Source organism: Lactuca serriola, chromosome 5, assembly GCF_051521515.1.
Source record: "Lactuca serriola cultivar US96UC23 chromosome 5, Lser_US96UC23_V15, whole genome shotgun sequence".
NCBI classification, from domain to species: Eukaryota; Viridiplantae; Streptophyta; class Magnoliopsida; order Asterales; family Asteraceae; genus Lactuca; species Lactuca serriola.
In genome coordinates, this window is record NC_136412.1 from 281,476,064 (window position 1) to 281,500,884 (window position 24,821).

At 36.9% G+C, this 24,821-nt stretch overlaps 2 protein-coding genes across 3 annotated transcripts; one reads left to right on the forward strand and one right to left on the reverse strand.

Moving 5' to 3' along the window:
* Nucleotides 1-1,051: 1,051 nt before the first annotated feature.
* Nucleotides 1,052-5,453, forward strand: LOC145054466 (homeobox-leucine zipper protein ATHB-15-like). 2 transcript variants are annotated; one of them, XM_079002670.1, is made up of 16 exons: nucleotides 1,052-1,185; nucleotides 1,323-1,761; nucleotides 1,845-2,004; nucleotides 2,077-2,183; nucleotides 2,255-2,345; nucleotides 2,429-2,524; nucleotides 2,628-2,825; nucleotides 2,905-3,060; nucleotides 3,148-3,222; nucleotides 3,306-3,412; nucleotides 3,492-3,684; nucleotides 3,767-3,955; nucleotides 4,050-4,130; nucleotides 4,225-4,359; nucleotides 4,477-4,917; nucleotides 5,001-5,453. In XM_079002670.1, exons 2-16 carry the CDS (start codon nucleotides 1,550-1,552, stop codon nucleotides 5,295-5,297), a joined length of 2,538 nt encoding a protein of 845 aa, XP_078858796.1. In that variant the 5' UTR covers nucleotides 1,052-1,185; nucleotides 1,323-1,549; the 3' UTR covers nucleotides 5,298-5,453. The 2 variants fall into 2 exon arrangements, with proteins under 2 accessions (XP_078858796.1, XP_078858795.1); XM_079002669.1 differs by lacking the exon at nucleotides 1,052-1,185 and having other exon boundaries at nucleotides 1,192-1,761.
* A 1,442-nt stretch (nucleotides 5,454-6,895) lies between these two features.
* On the reverse strand, nucleotides 6,896-24,041 carry LOC145054467 (1-aminocyclopropane-1-carboxylate oxidase 1-like). Its single transcript, XM_079002671.1, has 3 exons — nucleotides 23,404-24,041; nucleotides 22,962-23,334; nucleotides 6,896-7,193 (listed from the first exon to the last, which is right to left on the reverse strand). The coding sequence occupies exons 1-3, from the start codon at nucleotides 23,937-23,939 to the stop codon at nucleotides 7,008-7,010; spliced, it is 1,095 nt and encodes a 364-aa protein (XP_078858797.1). The 5' UTR covers nucleotides 23,940-24,041; the 3' UTR covers nucleotides 6,896-7,007.
* Between the last annotated feature and the right edge of the window lie 780 nt (nucleotides 24,042-24,821).

The window sequence follows — 24,821 nt, forward strand, 5'->3', positions numbered from 1 at the left end:
GCATCGGCCTTAGGGGGGCGATGTTTACGTATCTTGGGGGCTCCACGTCAGCCTATCACGTGTCTTCGGTCTTCCATTCCGAGCAACCTTACATTGACCACTGTCTGTACCTTGGCGTTAGGACGTGGCTTTTTATTTTTTTAAAATAATAAGAAAAAAATACCGGTGAATCATTTATAAAAATATATTTCAATTTCCGTAGAAAAGAGTGAAGTAAAAGGTGTGAAAGTGAACTTTTTCAAAATCCGAAGAGCAATAAAAAGAAAATGAAAAAGGTTTTTAAAAAGAATAAAAAAAAAAGAAGGTAAAATCGAGGCGCATGCAAAGCCGTCATCATGGTGTTCTCTTTGTCCCACGAAAACCCCCCATGCCTCTCTTTCCTTCTTTTTTATACCCCTCCTTTTTCATATATTTACCTCCAATGCCATCCGCCCAAACCACACAAACAATGTGTTTGTCATGAATCATGATATTGTGTGTTTAAAGACGTTTCAATTTTCAATATAGAAACACTATCGACTTATCCAAAATCTAGTTTATCATCTAAATATAAAAAATTAAATTAAATAAATTATAATCCCTTTTCTGGTAATGAATATTTGACATTTCTTACATTTAAATAAAAATCTAGAAGATTCAAAGAGGTAAATACCATACATTATCAACCAGATCCTATTTCTTTTATTATAATCCATAATTTGCCTTTTTAACATAAAATAATTTAGTACCTGATAGTTACTAATTTAGTTAAATCGATTTGAATCGAACACAACTATGTTAAATTTGATTGAGCAAGACACAGCTCAGAATCTAACTAAATAAGAGGTATCTTAAAGGAGTATGATCAAGTCAAAAACATCTAAATATGATATCAAAAGTTCAGAACTTTTTTTTTTCTTCTCAAAATCAATAAAAATAAAAGAAATAGAAAACAACTTCTTGCTTTTAGTTTGTAGTTGGAATTGTATTAAATTAAAAGAAATTGAAATGCAAATAGAGTTCAACTACATTTTTATATAAAACAAAAAAAGGGTAAAAGGGTAATTCAATGAAGATTCAAAATATATTCCCTGAGAAACAGAGGGATAGTACTAGAGCAGTGAAAACAGCTAAAAGCAAAGCAACAAAAAGCACAATGAACTAACTACACACTCAACAACTACACATATCATATCCCTCAACAAGGTAAAACCACTCAAAAAATCCATCTGCTTTACTCTTCTTCTCTTTCTTTTCATTATTAGGGTTTCCAAAAAAACGAATCCTTGTCTTTCCCCATGTTTGATTCTCATATTAACTTTTCTCTTGCTTACCCTGAATAGAATCAAGAAAATCATCATGTTTCAGAGGTTAGGGACGATTGGAGCCAGTTAATTGAATTCCACCGATGCATATTGCTGAGAGCTTTATTTTTTTGTTCTTTTATTGGGTTTCAAAAATTCAGAATCAGAAGCTCTAAATCGGGCGTTCATTTTCTTAAATCGAGAAGAAGTGGGTGTAAATCAGGAACATTTTATCCAGTTTTTTGATAAGGGATTACGACTGAGTGATGATGGCGATGTCCTGCAAGGATGGTAAGGGTGCAATTATGGATAATGGGAAGTATGTTCGCTACACACCTGAGCAGGTTGAAGCCCTTGAAAGGCTCTATCATGAATGCCCAAAACCCAGTTCTATTCGTCGTCAACAACTCATTCGTGAATGCCCTATTCTCTCCAACATTGAACCCAAACAGATCAAAGTTTGGTTCCAAAATCGAAGGTATGATTCTCTGCTTCCGAATCGATTTTTAAATGGTGATGTGGGTTTAAATTTAACTTTGTGGTTGTTAATGATCTTTACAGATGCAGAGAGAAACAGAGGAAAGAGGCTTCCCGTCTTCAGTCTGTTAATCGGAAACTGACAGCTATGAACAAGCTTTTAATGGAGGAAAACGATCGGTTGCAGAAGCAAGTGTCGCACCTGGTATATGAAAACGGATGTTTTCGTCAACATACACAAAATGTGAGACTTTTTCCCGTATGAATTTGACTAAAACTCTTAAAATACACATAATCAAAATTTCTTGAATTGCAGACGACGACAGTTGCTACAAAAGACACTAGCTGTGAATCGGTGGTGTCAAGTGGTCAACAACGGCATTTAACCCCCCAGCATCCCCCACGGGATGCCAGCCCTGCTGGGTAAGCAGCTTCGTTTACTTCAATCTTGTAACAATGGCGGATCCCGTTTAATGTATGGTTTCGTTTTCCAGACTTTTGTCCATTGCAGAGGAAACTTTAACAGAGTTTCTTTCGAAGGCTACTGGAACCGCTGTTGAGTGGGTTCAGATGCCTGGAATGAAGGTACTCCAGATTCCCATTCCAACTCTTCAATCTACAATTCCATTACTCCAACTGTAGCATTAACTAAATTCTTTCCAATGTAGCCTGGTCCGGATTCCATTGGAATCGTTGCTATCTCTCATGGTTGCACCGGTGTGGCAGCACGAGCCTGCGGCCTGGTCGGTCTCGAGCCAACAAGGGTAACAGATCTCACATTCTCACCACATTTACATCATATCCTTCGTATCGTTTTCCGATTTACACGAATCTGAACACATAAACTTCTTAAAATCGTTCTCTCAGGTTGCTGAAATCCTCAAGGATCGCACCTCTTGGTTCCGGGACTGCCGAGCTGTGGATGTCCTCGACGTGCTGCCCACCGCTAATGGTGGAACCATCGAACTTTTGTACATGCAGCTTTACGCCCCTACAACTTTGGCTACAGCTCGTGACTTCTGGTTGCTGCGGTATACGTCGGTTACTGAAGATGGGAGTCTAGTAGTTAGTGATTGACTCTGTTCATTAATGGTTTTCAATGGATTTTATGTTTCCTTAAATTGATGTTTTGATGGGTTTTTAGGTCTGTGAAAGATCTCTTACGAACACCCAAAACGGTCCATGTATACCATGTGTGCCAAATTTTGTTCGGGCGGAGATGCTGCCTAGTGGCTACCTTATTAGGCCTTGTGAAGGTGGTGGCTCGATTATTCACATTGTCGATCATATGAATTTAGAGGTAAAGATCTGACGATGAATTTTATTGGGTGGGACTATATTTTTTTGTCATATTGATCCGAATTACTGTACTTGAACTGATAAATAGCCATGGAGTGTACCTGAAGTTTTGCGCCCTTTGTATGAATCACCAACTGTTCTTGCTCAAAAAACAACGATGATGGTAACATTCGTTAATAATTCTTTGTTTAGAAATCTTTTAATCATTAATGGGAGGAATTTGAAGGTTTAATTCTTGTAAAACAGGCGTTACGCCAATTGAGGCAAATAGCTCAGGAGGTTTCTCAGGCGAGTACCCCTAACTGGGGACGAAGACCTGCGGCGTTAAGATCACTTAGCCAGAGGTTGAGCAGGTAGCTAAAAATAAAAGGGGCTAAATCGGTAAAATGATGAAAGCGTGAGTGCTTAATTTGACATTTTGTTGATTTGTAGGGGGTTCAACGAAGCGGTTAATGGGTTTACCGATGAGGGGTGGTCGTTAATGGGTAACGATGGAAGTGACGACGTTACAATTCTCGTTAACTCTTCCCCTGAAAAACTCATGGGATTGAATCTTTCCTTCTCAAACGGATACCCATCCGTTAACACCGCCATCTTATGCGCAAAAGCCTCCATGCTTCTACAGGTCATTGTCAACCATCGAAAACACAAATATTTATATTTTTAAACTTAAATTTTTTAACCTTTTTAAAATTTCATTCTTCCAGAATGTTCCGCCGGCACTCCTGCTTAGGTTCTTGAGGGAACACCGTTCAGAATGGGCCGACAACAATGTCGATGCTTACGCTGCTTCAGCCGTCAAACTTGGCCCGTGTAGCTTACCCGGGTCGACCCGACTCGGTAGTTTTGGCGGTCAAGTTATTCTCCCGCTTGCTCATACAATCGAACATGAAGAGGCAAGTCGATCGATTTCTTCTAGTTCATGACTCCATGTTAATTTTCGTGTAAAATTTTAAATAAAGTGTCGGATTTGTTTATGTTGTAGTATAGCTTTTGGAGGTGATAAAATTGGAGGGCGTTAGTAATTGCCCTGAAGATGCATTAATGTCAAGAGACATGTTCCTCCTTCAAGTATGATTCATTAATTCACACATACTTTATATCATTTTTTTATATTATTAGCGTTTTTGTGTTACTAGTATTAATCTGTTGTAATTGTGATTAGCTATGTAGCGGAATGGACGAGAACGCGGTTGGGATGTGCTCGGAACTCGTTTTTGCTCCAATCGATGCTTCTTTTGCTGACGATGCACCTCTTTTGGCTTCCGGTTTTCGCATCATTCCTCTTGATTCTGGCAAGGTTAATAAAGTTACATTTTTTGTCTCATTGATCAGTCTCTGTTGCTCAGTCTGTCATGTCATGTCATGTACTGTCATGCCATGTTTTATAAACTAACCGCAATATGTTTGTTTACAGGAGGCTTCGAGTCCTAACCGTACACTTGATCTTGCATCGGCTCTTGAAGTGAAAGGCTCCGGGAACAAACTTTCCGGCGACCGGAATGTCGGTGGTGGTGGTGGGAGTGCTCGGTCGGTGATGACGATAGCTTTTGAGTTTGCATTTGAGAGTCACATGCAAGAAAGTGTGGCGGCAATGGCCCGCCAGTATGTCCGGAGTATTATATCATCGGTTCAACGCGTTGCATCGGCTTTATCACCTTCTCATTTGAATCCAAATGGAGGTGGTATTCAGTCAACATTAGGGAACCCTGAAGCACATACTTTGGCACGTTGGATTTCACATAGTTACAGGGGTTACTTAGCTGTGGAGCTGTTTAAAACTGTGGGTGAAGGAAGTGAATCGATTCTTAAATCTCTTTGGCACCACTCGGATGCAATCGTTTGCTGCTCTATGAAGGTTATTTATTAGCCATTTATTATGATTTTAAGAAAACAGTTTGTTTGATATTTTGACTAATATAAGATTATATTAAAATGCAGGCGTTACCAGTTTTTACATTTGCAAACCAGGCTGGACTTGACATGCTTGAGACGACACTTGTTGCACTACAAGACATAAGTTTGGAGAAGATTCTTGATGAACATGGAAGAAAGGGTTTATGTGCAGAGTTTCCACAGATAATGCAGCAGGGTTTTGCGTGTCTTCAAGGTGGGATCTGTGTATCCAGCATGGGTAGGCCTGTTTCTTATGAGAGAGCTGTGGCATGGAAGGTACTGAATGACGATGATAATGCTCATTGCATCTGCTTCATGTTCATCAACTGGTCCTTTGTTTAAATCTAGAATCTGAATCATATGATATGCTAGTTTTTTTTTTTTTTTTTAATCTTTTGCTGGAAGTAAAAAGATGGTTAAATTATGCGGGAGCTTGTGTTTTTTAACTTTGAATGTTTATTTAGTTATTTATCCTGTCCCTTTTAGTTTTTATCTCCATTTTTCTTCGTTTCTTCCTCCCGATGGTATGGGAGTCATTGGGCTGTTTACATATAGTCTACGTATACTGTAGACTCTCGTCTAACAAGCGATTCCCTAAAATAAAAAAAAAAAATACCCCATATCTATGAGATATTGTGCGCTGCATGCGTGCCATGTGGATGAAAAAAATGCAAGAGATAATTAAGATGAAAAAAATGCAAGAGATAATTAAGATGAAAAAAGTACCCCATAACTATTCCAACAAGGAAATTTATGAATTCTTTCAATTAAGACGAAAAAAAATGCTAGAGATGATTATGTACTTTTTGTGAAGGTGTCATCATCCTTGTATAGTGATATTGACCTCAACGTTCTTCATCAATATTTACTTTTTGCTTGCTTTTTTTTGGTGTTGCCAGTTCCAACATTGAGCTTAATGAGTTTTATTTTAATTTTTTAATTTTTTAATTTTTTTTATTTTATCAATCGTCAGTATTTAAAGATATCTATAATGGAAAAGCACATGAGTTTCCGAATAAAGTAAATGAAGCACAATACAAGAATTGTAAAGACGTGGAACATTTATTTGGAGTCCTTAAGAAATGATGACACATATTCAAACCCGTCACTAGAGGTGATCCAATAAAAATAAGGGACGTAACATATGCTTGCATCATATTATATAATATGCTTGTTTGGATCGAATTTCCATCACGAAGTGTTCGTTTGAAGTTTATGCTGAATAAGGGTTAAAGGTTATATTAAAAGATAAATTAATTGATGACTTAGTACGGTTGAGGGTCCGAGAATAAATTAATTGATTTTAAGAATAAATTGAAAATTTTAAAAGTCAAAATTTTAGAATGTATACTCTTATTACAAGGCTCGAATTGGTGAAGAAAAGAATGACCTTTTGGGGAAATTGAAGGTCATTGAGCGTAGTATTGATTCGGGAAATGTTACTAGTCATAAAGAAAATAAATGAAATTGAAAAACTTGACATGGGAATCAATTTGGTGATACCACTTCTATAAAATGGTAGAGAATGAAAAATGATTAGATAGATTAATTAATATGGCGTGATGGGTTGGACCACACTCGATAGTCTAATAACGTTAATGAGTATACTCACCCTTCACATTTTACATGCTACCTTATTTCCACGTCACCTCATTGTCCTCCTCCCCTTACTTTACCTTTCAACTAGTAAATGATCACCTGTCAAACATACTTTAGGCTCTTGTATTGTGCAAGTAAAAATACAAAAGAGGTAAGAAAAGTAAGGTGAAGCAGTGTGGTGGAATCTCGCCGTATGGGAGCATTTTTGTGCAGTGAAAAAGGGAGGCCGGTGTTCACCGCAGGTGCCCGCAAGCCACCTCAGCTCAATGCACCATGCGGTGGAGGTACGCCCATTAGTCTAATAGTAAATTGTAAAATTGTCTATGACTAAAAAATAAATATATTAAATCGTTGCTATAAAATAGTTATGTGTAAAAGATCAAAACGCTTACAATCAAATAAAAAAGAAATATAAGGAACTTTACACTCAAATAAAGACTCAAAGATTGTAACTTAATTACAAAAAAGTTTGTAAAATAAGACCAAAATGAGAAACAACAAAGTTTGGTGGCCAAGTGAAATTGTCTTCTTCTCCATGGGTGGCGGTGGGTTGTAAAGAAAAGCTATTGAAATATAATCCTCTTTCCCTTTAAAGACGGGCCTCCCCATTACATGTTTATATTTCCCCTCGCTCAATCTCTGCAATAATCAACATTTAGAAGAAAAAATAAAACGAATAATTTTATTCAGTTATACGTTGAGTAAGAGTTGTAGTATAAATAAGTAAACTTATTCAATTTCGAACATGGTAAAATCTATCAAGTTTGGTATGAATATAATATGTGGCTTATGTGCACGAAACAGATTATCAGTAGTTCATAACTTCATATAGTTGAACTAGAGTTTATAAAACTGAAGTTGACTTCATATTAAAGTTTTTGAATCCTATGTACATTTGAATGCATAGGATTCAAGTTTTGTAGGTGTCCCGGGTTAATTATAAGAATGGCAACCATTTGTTTTTTTGTTAAAATTCTTATTTGGTTTCAGAATTTTAAAAATAACCAACAAAAAGCTAGAACTTTGTAAAAATAAAGTTGGTTGCTAAAATTTAAAACCTAAACATTTTCTCGATCACTTTTAAACTTTAATGATCAAATTAGAATTTGGTTGATTTTTTTTGTCATTATTTGCATTTAACCGGTTCATACTAAGGACATTCACAATGCGTTGAACTTTATAGAGTTCAATGGATTGCCACATCATTTTTTTATACATTCCATGCAACTCTATCAATTATTTCCTACAATGCATTGAAGAGTTCAATAATCATTGAACTCCATATCCATTGAATGCCAATGTGATATCTCATTATGGTAGAGTTTCACTTATTGAATGACAACCACATTTGCCACCTCATTTAACCCTCCTATTGAACTCACCATTGTAGATGCTCTAACCACGTGTATCAAACAATTATGAATCCAATATTTTCAAACAATGTATGAACTAGTATAATTATATTTTCTAGTGATGCAATATCATATCAAATAGTTAGTTTTAATTGTGAATGCATTACTATTTTGGTTCCTATGGTTGAAATGATCTACATTTTTACTTCTAAGTTTTGAAAAAAATTTGATACTATTGTGGTTGCAAGATTCATCAAGATAAGTCCCTGTCAATGCCTTAAGTATGTGTAAAATAATGAAAATGTCCATTTTTGTCCTTTTTCTTGTTATATTTATTTTATTTTAAAGATTAAATAAATGATCCCCACCTACCCTACCCCAACCAATGTTGAAATTGTCAATGACACACAAGGCTCCAACACTATCGCTCAACCACACCATTGAACTCGTCGGTGGCACCCGAGGCTCCAATACTACCACTACTTAACTGCTGACCACCACAACTGGACACTTCATCCATCGCCATCACCATCATATTTAAATTCTAGTCATACCTAACACCTTCATACACCCATTCGTCTCTATTAAGTCACTGCCACCACCATAGTCAAGAGCAGAGCTACTAAGGGGTAATCAGATGTTATGCCCCTCCGATTCTTTTAACCATTTAGTAGTGGTATGATACATAATGCATGCGATGATTAAGTTTCTGGCCCATTTGTAACATCTCGATTTCCAAGTAATTACACTTTTGACCCTTATTATGATATTTGTTTGCAAAAAGGGTCCCATGTGACTTTATCATAAAATCGTGTGGGCTGATGGCATAAGTTGGGTGTACGTTTAGTATGTTGGGCGTACGTGGGTGAAGCCCAAACCCTAATATTTAGGGTTTGGATCCTATTTAAACATCCGTAACTCATTGATAGCTCTTCATTCTTCATCCTCCACTCCATATTCGACCCTAGCTAACCCTAATCCATTTTTGAGCATCCCTGAGCCATTAGTGTGTGTTTTGGTGTTCTTAGAGGAGGGAGAAGGAAAGGAGAACATCTTGGAAGCTTTGAGCAACCTTGGATCTGGAAGTTTTGCACCCTCCTCCATCTCCAGAAGGTATAAAGCTTATATCTTGATGCTTATTTGGTTAGATCTAGTTTGTGTGATGTTATTATGCACTTTTGTCCCCAAACAATGATGTTCTTGAGTATGATATGCTTAGACCAAATGGATTGTCTATTCAGAAGTTTTGGAGTGTTTAAGGTCATAAAAATGCAATCTTGGTCGTTAGTTTCCTTCCATGCATGGGTTATAATGTCTTAATGAGTTAAGAATTTAGGGTTTCTAGTATTGGGCACTTCCTAGCCATGCAAAGTCATAAAGTTTAAAACTTTATGACTTAAGTTCAAACTTTATGACTTAAGATGTTATTTTGGGACTAGATCTGCTTTTGGACGAAGGGAATTAATGAAATAAGCCCTTAAACGGAAGAATGCATTCAGCTAGCGTATGCTGGCGTACGCCGCTCTTACGCGATGGGAGCCCCGAACTTGGATCTTGAGCACGCTAAGCGTACAAGCTGAGTATGTTGGGTGTACCTAACTGAGTCAACTCGGTTTACTTTTTAACTTTTGACTTTGACCAAGTTTGATCCATGGGTATTTTGGGTATTTCAAAATTTTAGTTGAGTTTGGTCATTTTTTTCGATGTATAGGTGACCGGTAGAGCTAATATTCAGAAAAATGTCCTATTTAGCTATCTTTTCAGTCTGAAAGGTGAGTATTCCTCACTAGACTTGTGGGTTGAAGACACAATTGCCAACCTACTAGGTTATGTATCCTAGTTTAGCGGATGTTGCTATGTTGTATTTATCTGTTAGAACTGACTCCTGGTATATATGATGTTGTTATACGATAGTGATTTGTAGATCCGCTTGTTAGTCTGTTGACTGATTATATGATTATTTGTTTACTGGATATGTGTTATTTGTTATGTATATGTCGACATAGTGTGGTTGGGTTGAGGCGATGTTGCCTTGTGCGGAAGCTAACAAACCTAAGAGCAAGCCAAACATAAGTTGTGGGCCCGAGAGGCAAGCCGGACTTATGATGTGGGCTCAGGAGTAATCCAGACATGAATTGTGGGCCGGAAGGCAAGCCAAACTCATGCTGTGAACTCAGGTGTAATCTAGTCTGTTAGCTGTGAACCCAATATGCATGCTGTTAATTGTTTTTGTGGTGGTACTTTGGGGGAACTCACTAAGCTTTGACTTACAGTTTTAGGTTATTATTTCAGGTACTACATGATAATTGTGGGAAAACAAAGGCGTGATCATTCACATCCTCTTAGTTTTATGATTTTGGATTTATGGGATACTCTGATTTGATTATTACTCTTGGAAATAATGTTTTGTAAACAATTATGGTATTTGGGTTGGTTTTGAAAAACTGAAAATTTGACTCTGGTTTTTGGGATGTTACAAGTTGGTATCAGAGCCCTGGTTTGAGAGAATCGGATGAGCATTTGTGTGAATCCAGACTCAAACTAAGGATCTGTAAGAGTTTTCAAAATTTTCAAATTGTTTTCGAAGGTAACTAAGGAAGGATGAGATGTGCACGATCAGTCGGAGCATGAAAGCATCTCCCAAGATACACACACTATTATTTGCTTATGATAGAACTGCATGCTAGTTGTAGGGTAGGTATATTCAAGAATTACATGAATTATGATGCCTTATTTCTATAGAGTTTTTCTGCTCAAATGCTACTTGCTTGTTGCTTATAGGACTCTTTCGGGTGTGAATTAACTACTAATTAAATACGTTAAGTCACATGTTGCATGTGTCAAATAGTCTTAGAGTGAAGGATTTAGTCCTATTACATAGCTCTTTTGAGTCTAACCATTATAGGGTTGAATCTTTTAATCTAAGATTATTTAAGTTATGTTGCATGTGATTGTATTCATGAAGTAGTTAACTGACACCAATGGGGAACTTTCGGCAGCTGATGACAAGGTGAGGTGAGGATCCTAGGATATCCTAGGGAGTGTGTAGTGATCATGGTGCGCTATTTAACGAGTGTTAGGAGTATCATTATGGATGAGTGTGTGTAGCAGGCCAACTAAAGAATGTTTAGACACTCTCAAAAGATAAGGGTAGGATGTATGCGTATCCTAGTTGTTGGGATTATTTTCAGGTAGTTTGTGATGATCCATTGAGACAAATATGGGCAGGTGTGTAAGGTAGTATGGGCCCGTACTATTGAAAGAACATGACCTGTACGTGTAGCAAGGAGGTCACAAACCCCACGGGTTTAGTCTCTCGATAATGGTTGAAATGGTATGTAATGGTTTTAATAGTACGAATTGTGGTCTTTTTTTTGACATATTTTGGTTCATTTTCAGTATGGTGTTCGCGAGAGGATCTGGAGCTGGTGGCCAGGATAGGCCGGGGTTGACTGATGATTAGATACGGGAGATATTGCAAGAAGATTTGCATGCCATTGTGGGTCGGATCACTGGCAGGCTAATTGCTAAGTTCGAGGAGCGAACTGCAGCCTTGCAGACTGCGAGAGGGACTGTTAAGGTGTCTACTGGGGGAGATCTTGATGTGTTCATGCAAGTTGGAAAGAGAAAAAGGGCTCATTCAGCGATGGCCAAAGAGTTCGAGGCTGTTAACTTGGGTGTTAAAAGTCAAGGGGGATTCAATATCTATGGGAAGTATGGTGGGACCCACAAGTTTACTTGTCGTAATTTCAAATGCTACAAGTGTGGAGAGAAAAGGCATGTCGTTAGATGTGTTTCCACTGTCATCGACCGAGTCATGTCAAACCCAACTATCCTGCATGGGTTGCGGAGGGGGTGCAAGCCCAAACACCCATCATCCTACGGGAGGTCAAGGTTGAATTGCAAGAAATCATAGGTATAGATTTTGACCCTCAGTTTTATCTTGTATAGTTGTACCTGCTTAGTGTAATGCCAATTAGATAGCCACCCGTGCAGTTAGTGTACTAGGGTTGTTATGTTAGCATTGGTGGGTTTTAAAGGATCAAGGATGCGTCTTTTGGGGTGCTCCATAAATCTTAAAGTAAGATGCTTGTTTGTGGATCGTTCGAAGTTGTATTGTCTGGAAAGCTTCTGGCGTCTGCATCTAAGGTGTAGGAGTTCTTTGTGATTGCTTATTATTATTAAAAAAATTGTCATATTCCATTTTGCATATCGAGAGCTGTGTTTAGAGAGTATCTGGATGAACCGTTTTAGGCTTCGACGTAGAAGACGACGACCAATGATGGAGAAAGCCCTGAGCGGTGGAAGACTGAGCCTTCTACTTGAAGGATCAACAACCAGATTGATTTTGATGATTTCCTTGAGATGGGTCGAAGGAAGTTGCAGTTTAAGTCTGTTAGATTCCTGGTGTCCAAGACTATTGAGATCTTTTATGTTGGAGAGGATTGAGAGATTGATTTAAAGTGGGTGTAGGGTAAGTTGTTGTTAGTTTTCCTCGTGCTGTGCACCCAGTCATTTCGTTGGAGGCTTCTAGACAAGATCTCATTGTAGTTTCCTGTCCCTTTTGGGACAACGAAATAGGGTTAAGAGTAGTGTGTATTTCTCGGGTCGAATATCAATTGAAGGTGGGGTGGCTCTTCGTATCGATCACTATCATTAGTAGGGGTAGAGCTATTGTTGAGTTAACAATCTACTTTAGGGTGTAATCGATGCAATTTTGCACAGGTGTGGGTTCAGTGGCTGAGATTGTTCGAGAAATTATCAAGTAATATCAGTTGACGATGATATGTGTAGATAAATATTTCTTCATGTGTAGAGTAACGGGCATGCTTGAAACCACAAATAAGGTGTCAGAGTAACATTGATCAATTTTCTAGAATGACTTCGGATTTCCGTGTAATCCCTTTTCAGCGGATCGCACCGGTAGGGTTGGAAAGGAGTCAGTTTGACCTTGGTTCTGATGGAGTCAGTTTGATTCAAACATTTGGAGAAAATTATAGGATCGGTTCGATTTGGAAAATTTCCTTGAGAAGGATTTATGTTTGGGATGTTTATTGATATGGATAGTGATCAAGATTGAAAGCTTAGGGTCTGGACGCTATGGATTGTGAATGTATAGTAAAAGTTTTGAAGTCGCTAAGGAAGGGTTGGTTCCAAGTGGGGGAGAACTGCTTGGAATTCGTATCTGAGGACAAGAGAATTATTGATTTTTTATCATAAGCAAAGAATCATAGTTTAAGGATTTGGGTTATCACGGTCAGGGATCCGACTCATATTAATCTTTGATTAGGTATTATAGTGGATGGTTGGCAAAACCATGGGCAGGGCCCATGACCGTAATGGAAATGCGGTGAGGAACCATGAGCTTCTCATCTTGATGGTTGGATGGTGTCATGATGTATCGTGAACCAGTGGCAGAATGATTCATATGGGAGAGACCCGGTAGTTAATTGTTTGAGGCTCTTAGGTCTCGGATCCGTAATTTTCTTGGGATGTTTGGGTGTTAGTGCATAGTGAGAGTCGGGAGACTTAGTGACCAACTGGTTTGGAACATGTGGGCAGTTAAGGTTTGTTGGGAGTAACAGTTGTGCATCAGTAGTCTCTTGTGGAGTGTTTACATTATAAATCTTGTATGTTTGTGAGCTGTTTATTAGGAGTTTGGTAACCAATGATTGGTATTGGTTATGGGACCTCAAGTCATGAAGTTCATTATGAATGTATCAAGTGATTTTTCAGGTAGGGGTACACCTAAGCTGATAAGGGATTTGGGTGGAATGTAAGAATTCTTGTATTAAGCATCTTTGCTCGTAGGAGCAGTGGGTTGGTAACAACGTGTCAGGGAGTCAAGGGTGTATTTAAGGTTTTTTGTACAACTTCTGGATTTGGGATTGGTTGAAATTTTTGATCGGTTCCTTTTGAGTATTCTTTTCGCATGTTTTGGTGGTGTTCTTAGTCAAAGACAAGGAGTATGTTCAATGAATGGACAAATATCAGTCATGGAGTATGGTTTTTGAAGTTTAGAACTGATGGGTTCCTGGTACTGGGGAGCATATTGATGGAGTTATTTCAGTGGTTGTAGTTTTGAGAGTCCCTGACTGTGTGGTTCTCAGTAGAAGTTAGGTCTAATAGTCAGCGTTGTAAAACTCGCCGAGTTGGCCGAGTACTTTTCCGAGTACTCGCTACTCGGCCCCTTGCCGAGGCGAGTTACAAAATCCGAGTAGTCCCCGATCGGCCCCTTGTTGAAGTGAACACTGTTGTAAAACTAGGCCAACTCGATGATTAATATGTATAGTATACTTAATGATTTATTATTTAACACACAAATATGTGATTATTACTACATATATATCTTAAATGTTCAATAATTATTCACGAAGTGGGACCATTGTGTGTTTTTTTAGTTTTTGTGTATTTATATGTATCTAATTTTGTTATATATTTCATTCAACTTATGGTTTTAACTTATGATTTTGACATATATAATTTCCCTAAAAATATTTCTATATGAATTACCGAATCCGAGTACTCCCGAGTACTCGCTACTCGGTAGTCGGCCGAGTAGCTAGTTCTACAACCATGCTTATAGTTAAGGAGTTGTGGAATATGTTGGCATTGTACGTGTTTCTTTACAACGGTTATCTAGCTGAGACTCGTGTTGGGAATCACCTTGTTTTCGAATGGAGGGTTCAACAAAAAATGAATAGCCAGGGGTTTTGTTTCCTAGTGGTAATAACAAGGTAACTCAAGGTCGGAAGGGTTTTGTATGGTTTGGATTGTAAAGTGAAGTCGGATTTACTGTGTTCCGAGATAGTTTTTCCTGCTTAGGAGTCAGTCAAGGTATTGAATTTCAAGATTTTGGGCAGAATTGTGATGTTTATTCTTCAGTGGTAGAAGTTAGTAGGTCAAGGATTCATTATTGTTCGGGGTACATGAGTTTCACTATGATTGTGTTGAATATATTACGGGAAGGTAGTCACTTGTATGAGCCGACTTTTTAGTTTAGATCGGGTTTCAGGGAGGATTGTTTGAATGATCCGAAGTGGAGATGCGAGAACACTACCCTGAGGTATTTGTGGCAGGGGAATCCGAGGACGAAGTCCGATTCAAGTGGGGGAGAACTGTAACATCTTGATTTCCTAGTAATTACACTTTTGAACCTTATTATGAGATTTGTTTGCAAAAGGGTCCCATGTGACTTTATCATAAAATCATGTGAGCTGATGGCCAAACCCTAATTTACCCTATTTACGAATCCTTAACTCATTGATACCTCTTCATTCGTCAGCCTCCACTTCCATATTTGACCCTAGCTAACCCTAATCCATTTTTGAGCATCTTTGATCCATTAGTTTGTGTTTTGGTGTTTTTAGAGGAAGGAGAAGGAAAAGGGAACATCTTGTAAGCTTTGAGAAACTTTGTATCTGGAATTTTTGCACCCTCCTCCATCTCCAGAAGGTATAAAGTTTATATATTGATGCTTATTTGGTTAGATATAGCATGTATGATGTTATTATGTGCTTTTGTCCCTAAACAATGATGTTCTTGAGTATGGCATTCCCTAGACCAAATGGATTGTGTTTTCATACATTTTGGAGTGTCTAAGGTGATAAAATTTCAATCTTGGTCATTAGTTTCCTTCCATGCATGTGTTATAATGTCTTAATGAGTTAAGAGGCTAGGGTTTCTAGTAGTGGGCACTTCCTAGCCCTGCAAAGTCATAAAGAATGGCATAAGTTGTTCGGGTTTCTAGTATTGGGCACTTCCTAGCCCTGCAAAGTCATAAATAACATCTTAATGACTTAAGATGTTATTTTGGGACTAGATCTGATTTTGGACGAAGGGAATTAATGGAATAAGCCCTTAAACGGAAGAACGCACTCAGTCAACGTACGTTGGGCGTATATTGGTGTACGCTGCGCTTACGCGATGGGAGCCCCGATCTTGGATCTTGAGTACACTAAGCGTACAAGCTGAGAATGCTGGGCGTACTCAGCTGATTCAACTCGATTGACTTTTTGACTTTTGACTTTGACCAAGTTTGATCTAGGGGTATTTTGGGTATTTTGATTTTTAGTTGAGTTTGGTCATTTTTTTGATGTATAAGTGACCGGTAGAGCTGATATTCGGAGAAGTGTACTGTTCAACTATCTTTTCAGGCTAAGAGGTGAGTTTTCCTCACTGTATTTGTGGGTTGAAGGCACCAATATCGGCCCACTAAGTTACGTATCATGGTTTAGAGGATGTTGCTATGTTTTATTGATATGTTAGAATTAAGTCTTATTATATAAGATGTTGTTATGCGATAGTGATATGTAGATCGCTCTGTTTGTCTGTTGATTGGTTATATGGTTATCTATTTACTGGATATATGTTATCTGTTATGTATATGTTGACAGAGTGTAGTTGGGTCGAGGTGATGCTGCCTTATGCAGAATCCAACAAACTTTTGAGCAAGCCAGACATAAGCTGTGGCCCCAAGAGGCAAGCCAAACTTATGCTGTGGGCTCGGGAGTAAGCCAAACATGAGCTGTGGGCCAGAAGGCAAGCTATACTCATGTTGTGGACTCAGTGGTAATCCAGTCTGTTAGTTGTGGACCCAATATGCATGCTGTTATATGTTTGCGTGGTGATATTTTGGGGGAACTCACTAAGCTTTGGCTTACAGTTTCAATTTATCGTTTCAGGTTCTACATGACGATTGTGGGAAAGCAAAGACGTGATCATGCACATCTTCTTAGTTTTATGATTTTGGATTTTTCGGATACTTTGATTTGATTATTAATCTTGGAAACAATGTTTTGATTAAACATGGGAATTTTGTTGAAATTAAGAAGGTGTTGCCATTGCTACTTCATTTGCAAATTAGTAACATGTAACCTTTAGTTCTTATAACATATTTAATTTTTATACTTTATAATTAACAATTTTATTATGATTGGTAATTTGATTTTACATAATGATAAGGTAAATCCTGAGTAAAGATAAAACTATCATTTTTTTTTCAAATGAAAAGAAGATGTCCATGAACCATAAGAACATCATGTTAATAATAATATTAGGGAGGATATTTAACATACATGACAACAACCTTAAAAGAAAAGTAATATTGAAAACAAATTGATGTTTGCATCTAAAAATGATATGTCAAATTTAGGAGAGTTAAAATTAGAACCTTATATATATATATATATATATATATATATATATATATATATATATATATATATATATATATATATATATATATATATATATTCCTAGAGACCACCTTTAATCAAAACTATCTATATAACCAAAAAAATATTATTTTATTGCGATGTAAGTTCCCTTTTATCTTAAAATTTTAGCTAGGCCCCTGACCACAATCTCGAAAAAAATTCTTGGTTCTATGTGGTGGTTGTGGGAGACGTGGTAAACTAGAGTGAAATAGTCTCAAGAAAAACTTATCCCTTCCCCTCATCTTCTTTGTCTCCGAATTCGATATCAATCGCAAGCAGTGGTGGTGTGGGATAGACATGAAAATTCGCTCCGACCTGTTGGGAAACTTGTATCACTCGACCCTATTGGTTATAGGTATTCTTCGCCAAAACCGGGTCTGCGATCCCCGTAAATAAAAAAAATAGGGATGGGGTCGATGTTGGGTATCATATTCCCCCACTCACCTCGTCCATATATGTAAAAGTGTGTGTGTGTGTGTGTTCATGTGAATATATATATATATATATATATATATATATATATATATATATAGAGAGAGAGAGAGAGAGAGAGAGAGAGAGAGATAGGTTCAAGTGTTTAAAGTAATTATTGTGTTATTGTATGCATAAATATGGACCAATCATTTTAAAAACCTAGATAGGGGTAAAATTGTAATCTTAGCTTTTAATTAATTTTGGTAATTAGTTATTCAAATCATAAACCCTCCTTTGATTTAGGCAAAATCGTTTACATTTACCGCTTTAAAACCCTAGACAAAAACATCGATCTTTTACAATCAATCAAAGATCAGATGAAAGGTGAAGAAAGGTCAAGCTCCAAAGTTGCAGAGATCATTGGAAGCTCCAGTATCAATTCAATCCAACAAGAATCAAAGACTTATCTGTGATCCGCAATCAACTTCATCAAATCGAAGCCCAACAGTCCAATTTATTCGATCTCCTCGAGGCGGCAGTTGGTCCAGCGAACTCGTTCGCGTATCTATGGCAAGTGTGTTGCGAGGTTTCTTGGTCGATTCTCGTTTCAGCCCCTTAGATAAAACCCTACCTTTTGGTATTGATGATCGGTATGTCGATTCTCCCCTTTCTTTCAGTTTACTGATTTAATTTCCATTGAAATTGATGATCAATATGTTGATTCTCAGCAGATTCATGATATAAATCCCTGTTTAATTAGTGGATTCAATTGTCTTTTGCTGTCACGAAGAGGGTAAGTCTGAAGAAATTGGACACGAAGAGTATTCAAAGGATAAACTTTTATCCCCATCTTCAAAAGAAGCCAAGTTCATATTGTCCGTCCTCAACCACACCCAGAGTTGCCCTGTACCCTCTTCAGTTAGACGTTGTCAAGCATCTTGTGAAACTGTCACCAGTCGGGGCTGTTTTAGCATGTGTTTTTGGGAATTGTATTTTATATGGTGGCAATGATTACTCATCAACCATGTCAGGCTCGTTCACTGATGGGCTAGGGTCAGTACAGAAGCATGATGCTGATAGATTGTTCTTTGAGTTTGCACTTGATCAATCCAAGAGGTTACTTTTGTCTTTTCTCCATATATAACTGAATTCAGTTAGTTGGTTACCCGATTTTGAATGCCATTTGACTTCTAATTCAGGTTTCCGACCTTGAATCGGTGGATACAAATGCAAACTAATCTTCACCGAGTTTCAGAGGTAGTTGTAACTGCTGAGCATTCGGTTAATGATGGAATTGAGGTGAAAACTTCTGTGAAGAGGTTTCGGGAGCATGATAGTGATTATGATTTAGAACATGATGAGCTGGCGACGGTTGGCACCAACAACCTTTCTGTTCTTACAAACACTACAAATGAAAGTGGTATATGGCAAGATTCACCCAACTCAGAAGCTGCTGAAATTGATACAACAATTTTTCTCTCTTTTGGACGAGAGAATGAAAAGCCGTATGAAAAAGCTGTTGAAAAATTTGAAGTTGTACTTATCCAAAAATTTGTTATTAGTCGGTGTTGGCATTCTAATAGAATATCTTTCTAATAGAAATATATGTCCTGAAATTCCTAAAGAATATGATTCTAACAGAATGACATTCTAACATAATAATATACATGGTTTTGTTTGTTATTAGTGAGTATTTCATTGTCATAGACTATTATATAAAGTTTTTACCTTTTTAAGAATGTAATGAAAAATTTGAAGTTTTATCCAAAAATTTGTTATTAGTCGGTGTTGGCATTCTAATAAAAATATATATCCTGAAATTCCTAGAGAATATAATTCTAACATAATAAAATCGTTTTTAATTATAAAAATTACGTTATAATTAAAATTAAAGTAATTAAAAAGTTAGATGTTTAAAATCAAGAGAATTAATTATCCCAAAAAATATGGAATTTTCCTTTTTTAAATTTATCTCAATTGTCTAAAATACCCTTAGAATGAAATTAGATGGTATTTTTCAACTATCTTTAATTTAATAATATGTATTAATCACTTTTTTAAAATAAGTAAAATGATTGACCCACATTGATGCATAGAATAACACAATAATTAGTTTAAATAGAATAACCTAAGCCTATATATATATATATATATATATATATATATATATATATATATATATATATATATATATATATATATATATATATATATATATAGTTAATGTTTTTACTACATTTTTTTTTTCATTTTTTATATCATTATTGTCTTAAATAACGTCTTTGATTTTTTTTTTTGTGATTTTCATGTAGTAGACGAATATATACATAGGGTCATACATGTATATATTATGTTTGTAACACCAATTTTCTAGAATGGATCAGCTATAGACTTAATGGGATAAAATATGGGGTTTTTGGGCACTACCCTATGCCACAACGTGGGCATGAATGACCACGACGTAACATAACTTTTATAGATTGCGTATTCTGGTGAGCACCATGGCGTGGCAAGAGGGTTACCACAACATGGTGGCTGTTGCAGCCCAAGCCCATGATTCTTTAGGGTTTCTCCCATATTTAAGGACTTTAACTTTAGGGTCATTTCAGCCTCCACCCTTCTATCTCGAAACCATAGCCCCATTGTGTGTTCTCGAGGTGTTCTGGCCACTTGAAGGTTCATTCTTCATTGTTTTGGTGTGGAGCTTGAAGATCAAGTTGCCTGCAAAGTGTTTTGGTGAAGAGATCAAGTGTAGATCTAGCAAAGTGACTTCATTTATGGACCATTGTGAGTATATAGCTTTAACCTTGGCTTCTAGTTTATTAGATCTAGCTTTTGGTCCCTTTTTGGTGATTTGCTTGGAGTTTAGATGACTCCAACCCCTTCTAAGTACTAAGGATTGTGTTCTGGAACTTTTCTTGATGGAAAGTTGGTAGGATGACCTTGTCCTTGGATCTATGCATGTTTGGTGTAAGATTTATGCCGTTTTGGATTTAGGATTTAAGATCTTACTTCATGGTGAGGTCTTATTGGAAAAAATTGGAAAATTTATCCATTAAGTCAGTGAGAAGAAGTAGATATGAAGTTTTGAGTCTTGGTATGAAAGGATTAAGTGCTTAATAAAGATTTTGACTCCTGACCATAAACCACGACGAGGCCAAGAGCCTGCCACAACCTGGTGGTCTCTTGCATGTCGACTGTTTTGTCTAGACATGCCCAAGAGGTCTCTACGTCGTGGTGGCTGTTGACTCGGTTAACAATTAACTTTTGTTGACCATTGACTGTTGATAAGTTTGAATTGGGGTCAAACTTGGAGATTTGGATTTTGATTTAGGATTTATCTATTTTGGTGTAAGCCAGTTTGCGGGATTGAGCAGTACAAGGTGTAAGAGTGTTGTTGTGCTTCTTTGATTCTTCCATTCATGTGAGTTTCTCACTATGCCACATATCCCATTATATATCCTTTGCATGGTAGGATAGAGGTACTGATAGAGTACGAGTATGCTAGTTGACTATGTTAACTCCTTGTTATGCTTGTGAAATTAGGACACTTGGTGTCATGGTATGATAGACAGATAAAGTCTTGTTTGAGGTTTATTTGATACTACTAGGTGTCATGATTGGTTAGAGTATTGCTAGTATTGATTGGTTGTTAAATATTTACCCTAAGAGATTGTATGTAGTCAAGTTGGACAACATGAGAACTCTTGGTGTAATGCCCGACTGCATGGTACTTGTCTGATTTATCACTTTTGGGTAGATCATGTGTTCAAATGTCTATCAAATTTCGACTATGTAAGGTTTTGGCATTGTATGGAAGTCTAGGATTTGGCCCCTAACAATAGTACAAAAGATCAGGATGTAGCTCTTGGAAAGGGAGTTTGGGTTGGGCCCATTTACTCTTTGGGCGGGGCCCGTTACGTATGGTTGGGCGTGGCCCGTTACGTATGTTGGTCGGGACCTGTTATGTATGTTTGGGCAATGCCCGTTATGGTAGTTGGGTTGGTCCTGTGAACTCTTGGGCTTGGTTCGTTATATATGATATATGTGTGTTTTTGGTTGCTCGACGCTAGAGTCGAGGATTATATATGGATGCATTGTATGTATAGTGGAATATGTGGTATACTATGGAACTCACTAACATTTATACTTACAATTATGGATTAAAATTTTTGAAGGTTGTTCGTGAGAAGAGTTCGACAAAATTGTACAATCGCAACAAAGATATTCGTTTCCACATTTTTGTAAACTTAATTTTAATAATGTGTGGTTTTCAATCAATTAAATGCTAGTCAATTGTTTTTGAAGTAAATATTTAATTGGTTAATCTGTTTTAAAAATAAAAATATATTTGTAATTTTTGGGACGTTACAATGTTTCTATTATGATTTTATATTGAAGATTAAAACAAGAAGAAATGAATCAAACATTTGAATATAATGATGTTGTTGAGTATATAATGATATTAATCTAAGGGAATGTTGTAGATGGTTAGAATTTTTAGAATTCACATTTATTTTTCAGTAAGTTAATGCATTATGTATTAAGATTTTTTTAATTATATGCGTCTAACATAAGTTTTATTGATGGGTTGGGTATTAACCAACGATGTTTCCAATTTCCAAAGGGCCGTGAATTTGATTCCTCATGACGGTTGGGGATGGGGACTTAGGGACGGGGATGGCCAACCTCTCTCCATCTCAATTGTGTTTCCATCATTATAAGAAGAGGCGACACATGTTTAGCGATGATAGGAGTAGAATGATACCGGTGAAGGTTAAGCCGTTGTGGGAGAAATAGAGAGGCGACGACAAGAGGTGAAGGCAATTGCCGAAGATGAAAGTGGTCGTCAAAGATGCGGGCGGACAACAAGTATGTTCTTAAGCGGGAAAGACGAGCGAGGCATTCTAGAGTACAAGGTTAGCTATTTAGTTTATAGTTTTTCTTAATTTGGTTCGAGCACAAGCTGCTTATTTTACACATACTTAATAGAGACCTATTGACAGTAATAACCAAAAAAGTCAACCACGTAGCATTTTGGAACCATGAGGACTATTGTAATAAGGGTAGTGATTTGTATACAACACTTTTTAGCCGTACATAATGATTTATGTTTTATATGATTGTATTGTATAACTGTATAAAACATAATTTGTTATGTATAACTAATTTTTGTTTTTTTACAGATCATTCAATTTTTTCAAAAGTTTGACTAAAACATAGTATTAGCCACAACAAGAGTGTAATTTTAATTTTCAGTATACAGTCATACACTTATACACATTTAAAATGCGAAAATTTCTGATTTATTTATGAATACGTGATTTTTATTATGTTGACTTTCTGATAAATAAAATATAGAAGTTTTGTCCGGAAGTTAACAAAAAGTATTTAAAGGTCAAATATAATATGGTCAGTTTTACCTGCAACTGATCACCAATGGTGATGACCAATGCATCTTTCTCTGGGCGAAACGATACCCAACCTTTCTTCGAATAAACATGGAACTCGGAGGATCCATGGCATGCGTGAACGCATAGCGTGTGAGAGTGTTCGGATCCTCTAATCAGCATTCGGATCATGTCGTATCTCAAATTGTTCGTGTAATGATCATCGTTTGTGATTCTATCCGGATCCTGATGGTGCCTATGGAAGTAGCATATCGTTCCAAAAATTTGTTTCTCGCTTGCATCATCATCGTCGGATCCTGATTTTAGTGGAGTGTTCTCGAGCAGAAATTTTAAGATAATTCCGGAGATCTTTTCGATTTCGGAAGTAAGGATCTCGAGGTTTCCGCTGTAAGTGTTTAATTTGTCGATTCTTGTTTTTAATTTGAATGAAATGAGTTGGTGAAGAGATCATTACCTGAAATTTGAATATTGAAGAGGCAAACTTGCTTCCAATTCCGATTTCAACGCATCGTCTCTACACCATACGAATTCTTCACTTGCTTCCCTCTCTTCTCCATGAAACTCCTCGAAGCCATAAATCCTGTCAGCAGACCTTGACATCACAGCCTTTTTCTCCGGTAATAATTCGAATATTCCTGCGCCATATTTGGCCACAGAACGAACAAGTTGATTGGAGATTCCATGGTTAACGAGCTCAAAGCAACCGGTTTGACCAATCACATCAAAAGTGTTGGTGATGTTATGATCTTCCAACGATTCCAGTGTTTTGTAGTCTAGTTTAGGAAGTTTCTGGATCTTTAGCTTTTGACGAGGGGAGACGCGATCCGGTAGGACAAGATCAGGTACACGGAGCGAATGGTGAAGAAATTCTGTTAGAATCTCATCGTTTGCGACTGAAGATCGGCGGCCAGAAGCTACCGGCGATGGCGGTGGAGCTCGGGATTCTAAGGGCTTGTGCTGGAATTGAAATGATTCTGGCCAATTCGCCATGAAAGGTATTGAAAAAAGTCTGTAAATTTGATCAGATCAATCAAGTAGCAGCAGCAAAAGCTTGTAATATATTTGTTTGAAGCCTTTATTTTAAGAATTCTGGGACCTTTTTGACTGTAAAGAAACTTTAGAATGAAGCAGCAATGATGGCATTTACCACCTTTTCTTTTCCGGCCATCCTTGTCAACGGAAAATGTCAAGCCGTGTTCACCGCCGGCGATGACAGCATAATTGGGTTGGGCCAAAAGGAGTTGGGCTTATATCTTCTCAGCAAAACATATTTTGGTAAATAAATAATGTACTGCTTAAATTTTAAAATGGAACTACCTTGTTTGTAATACCTGATTTTTTTTTTGTTTTCAATTTGTCTCTCTCATAAATGTTCATTATGGTTACTTATTTGATCTTTATAAATCTTTGTTTAATTAGTAATATTTGATTTATTTGTATGTTACTTAAGAAGAAGGATGATCTTAGAAAAAAACATGAGGAAATGCTTTATAAAGAATGAATTAGAAGTTGGAATATGCCAAATAGGTTTGATAAATATGTCGGAAACATTACTAGCATTCATAACTGAGCTAGAGAAAGGTTCACTATGTTTACTAAACCCAAAAAATCAATTCAACGTGCTTTTGATCACATGTATACACAAGCCAGAAAGGAATAACATACGCATATGCTTGTTTCTCTATATTGTTTATACAAGATGTTCTTGATAAAAATGGAGATGTCTCTTCAAGTTCACACAATCAAATAAAGTTTGATATTGTTGGTTATGTACTCTAGTCTTGTGATTTTATATGCATGATAGATTTGAGTAAGACTATTTTTGGGGTGCTAAATGAGTTGAACAATGCTCTATAAAGAAAAGGTCAACAC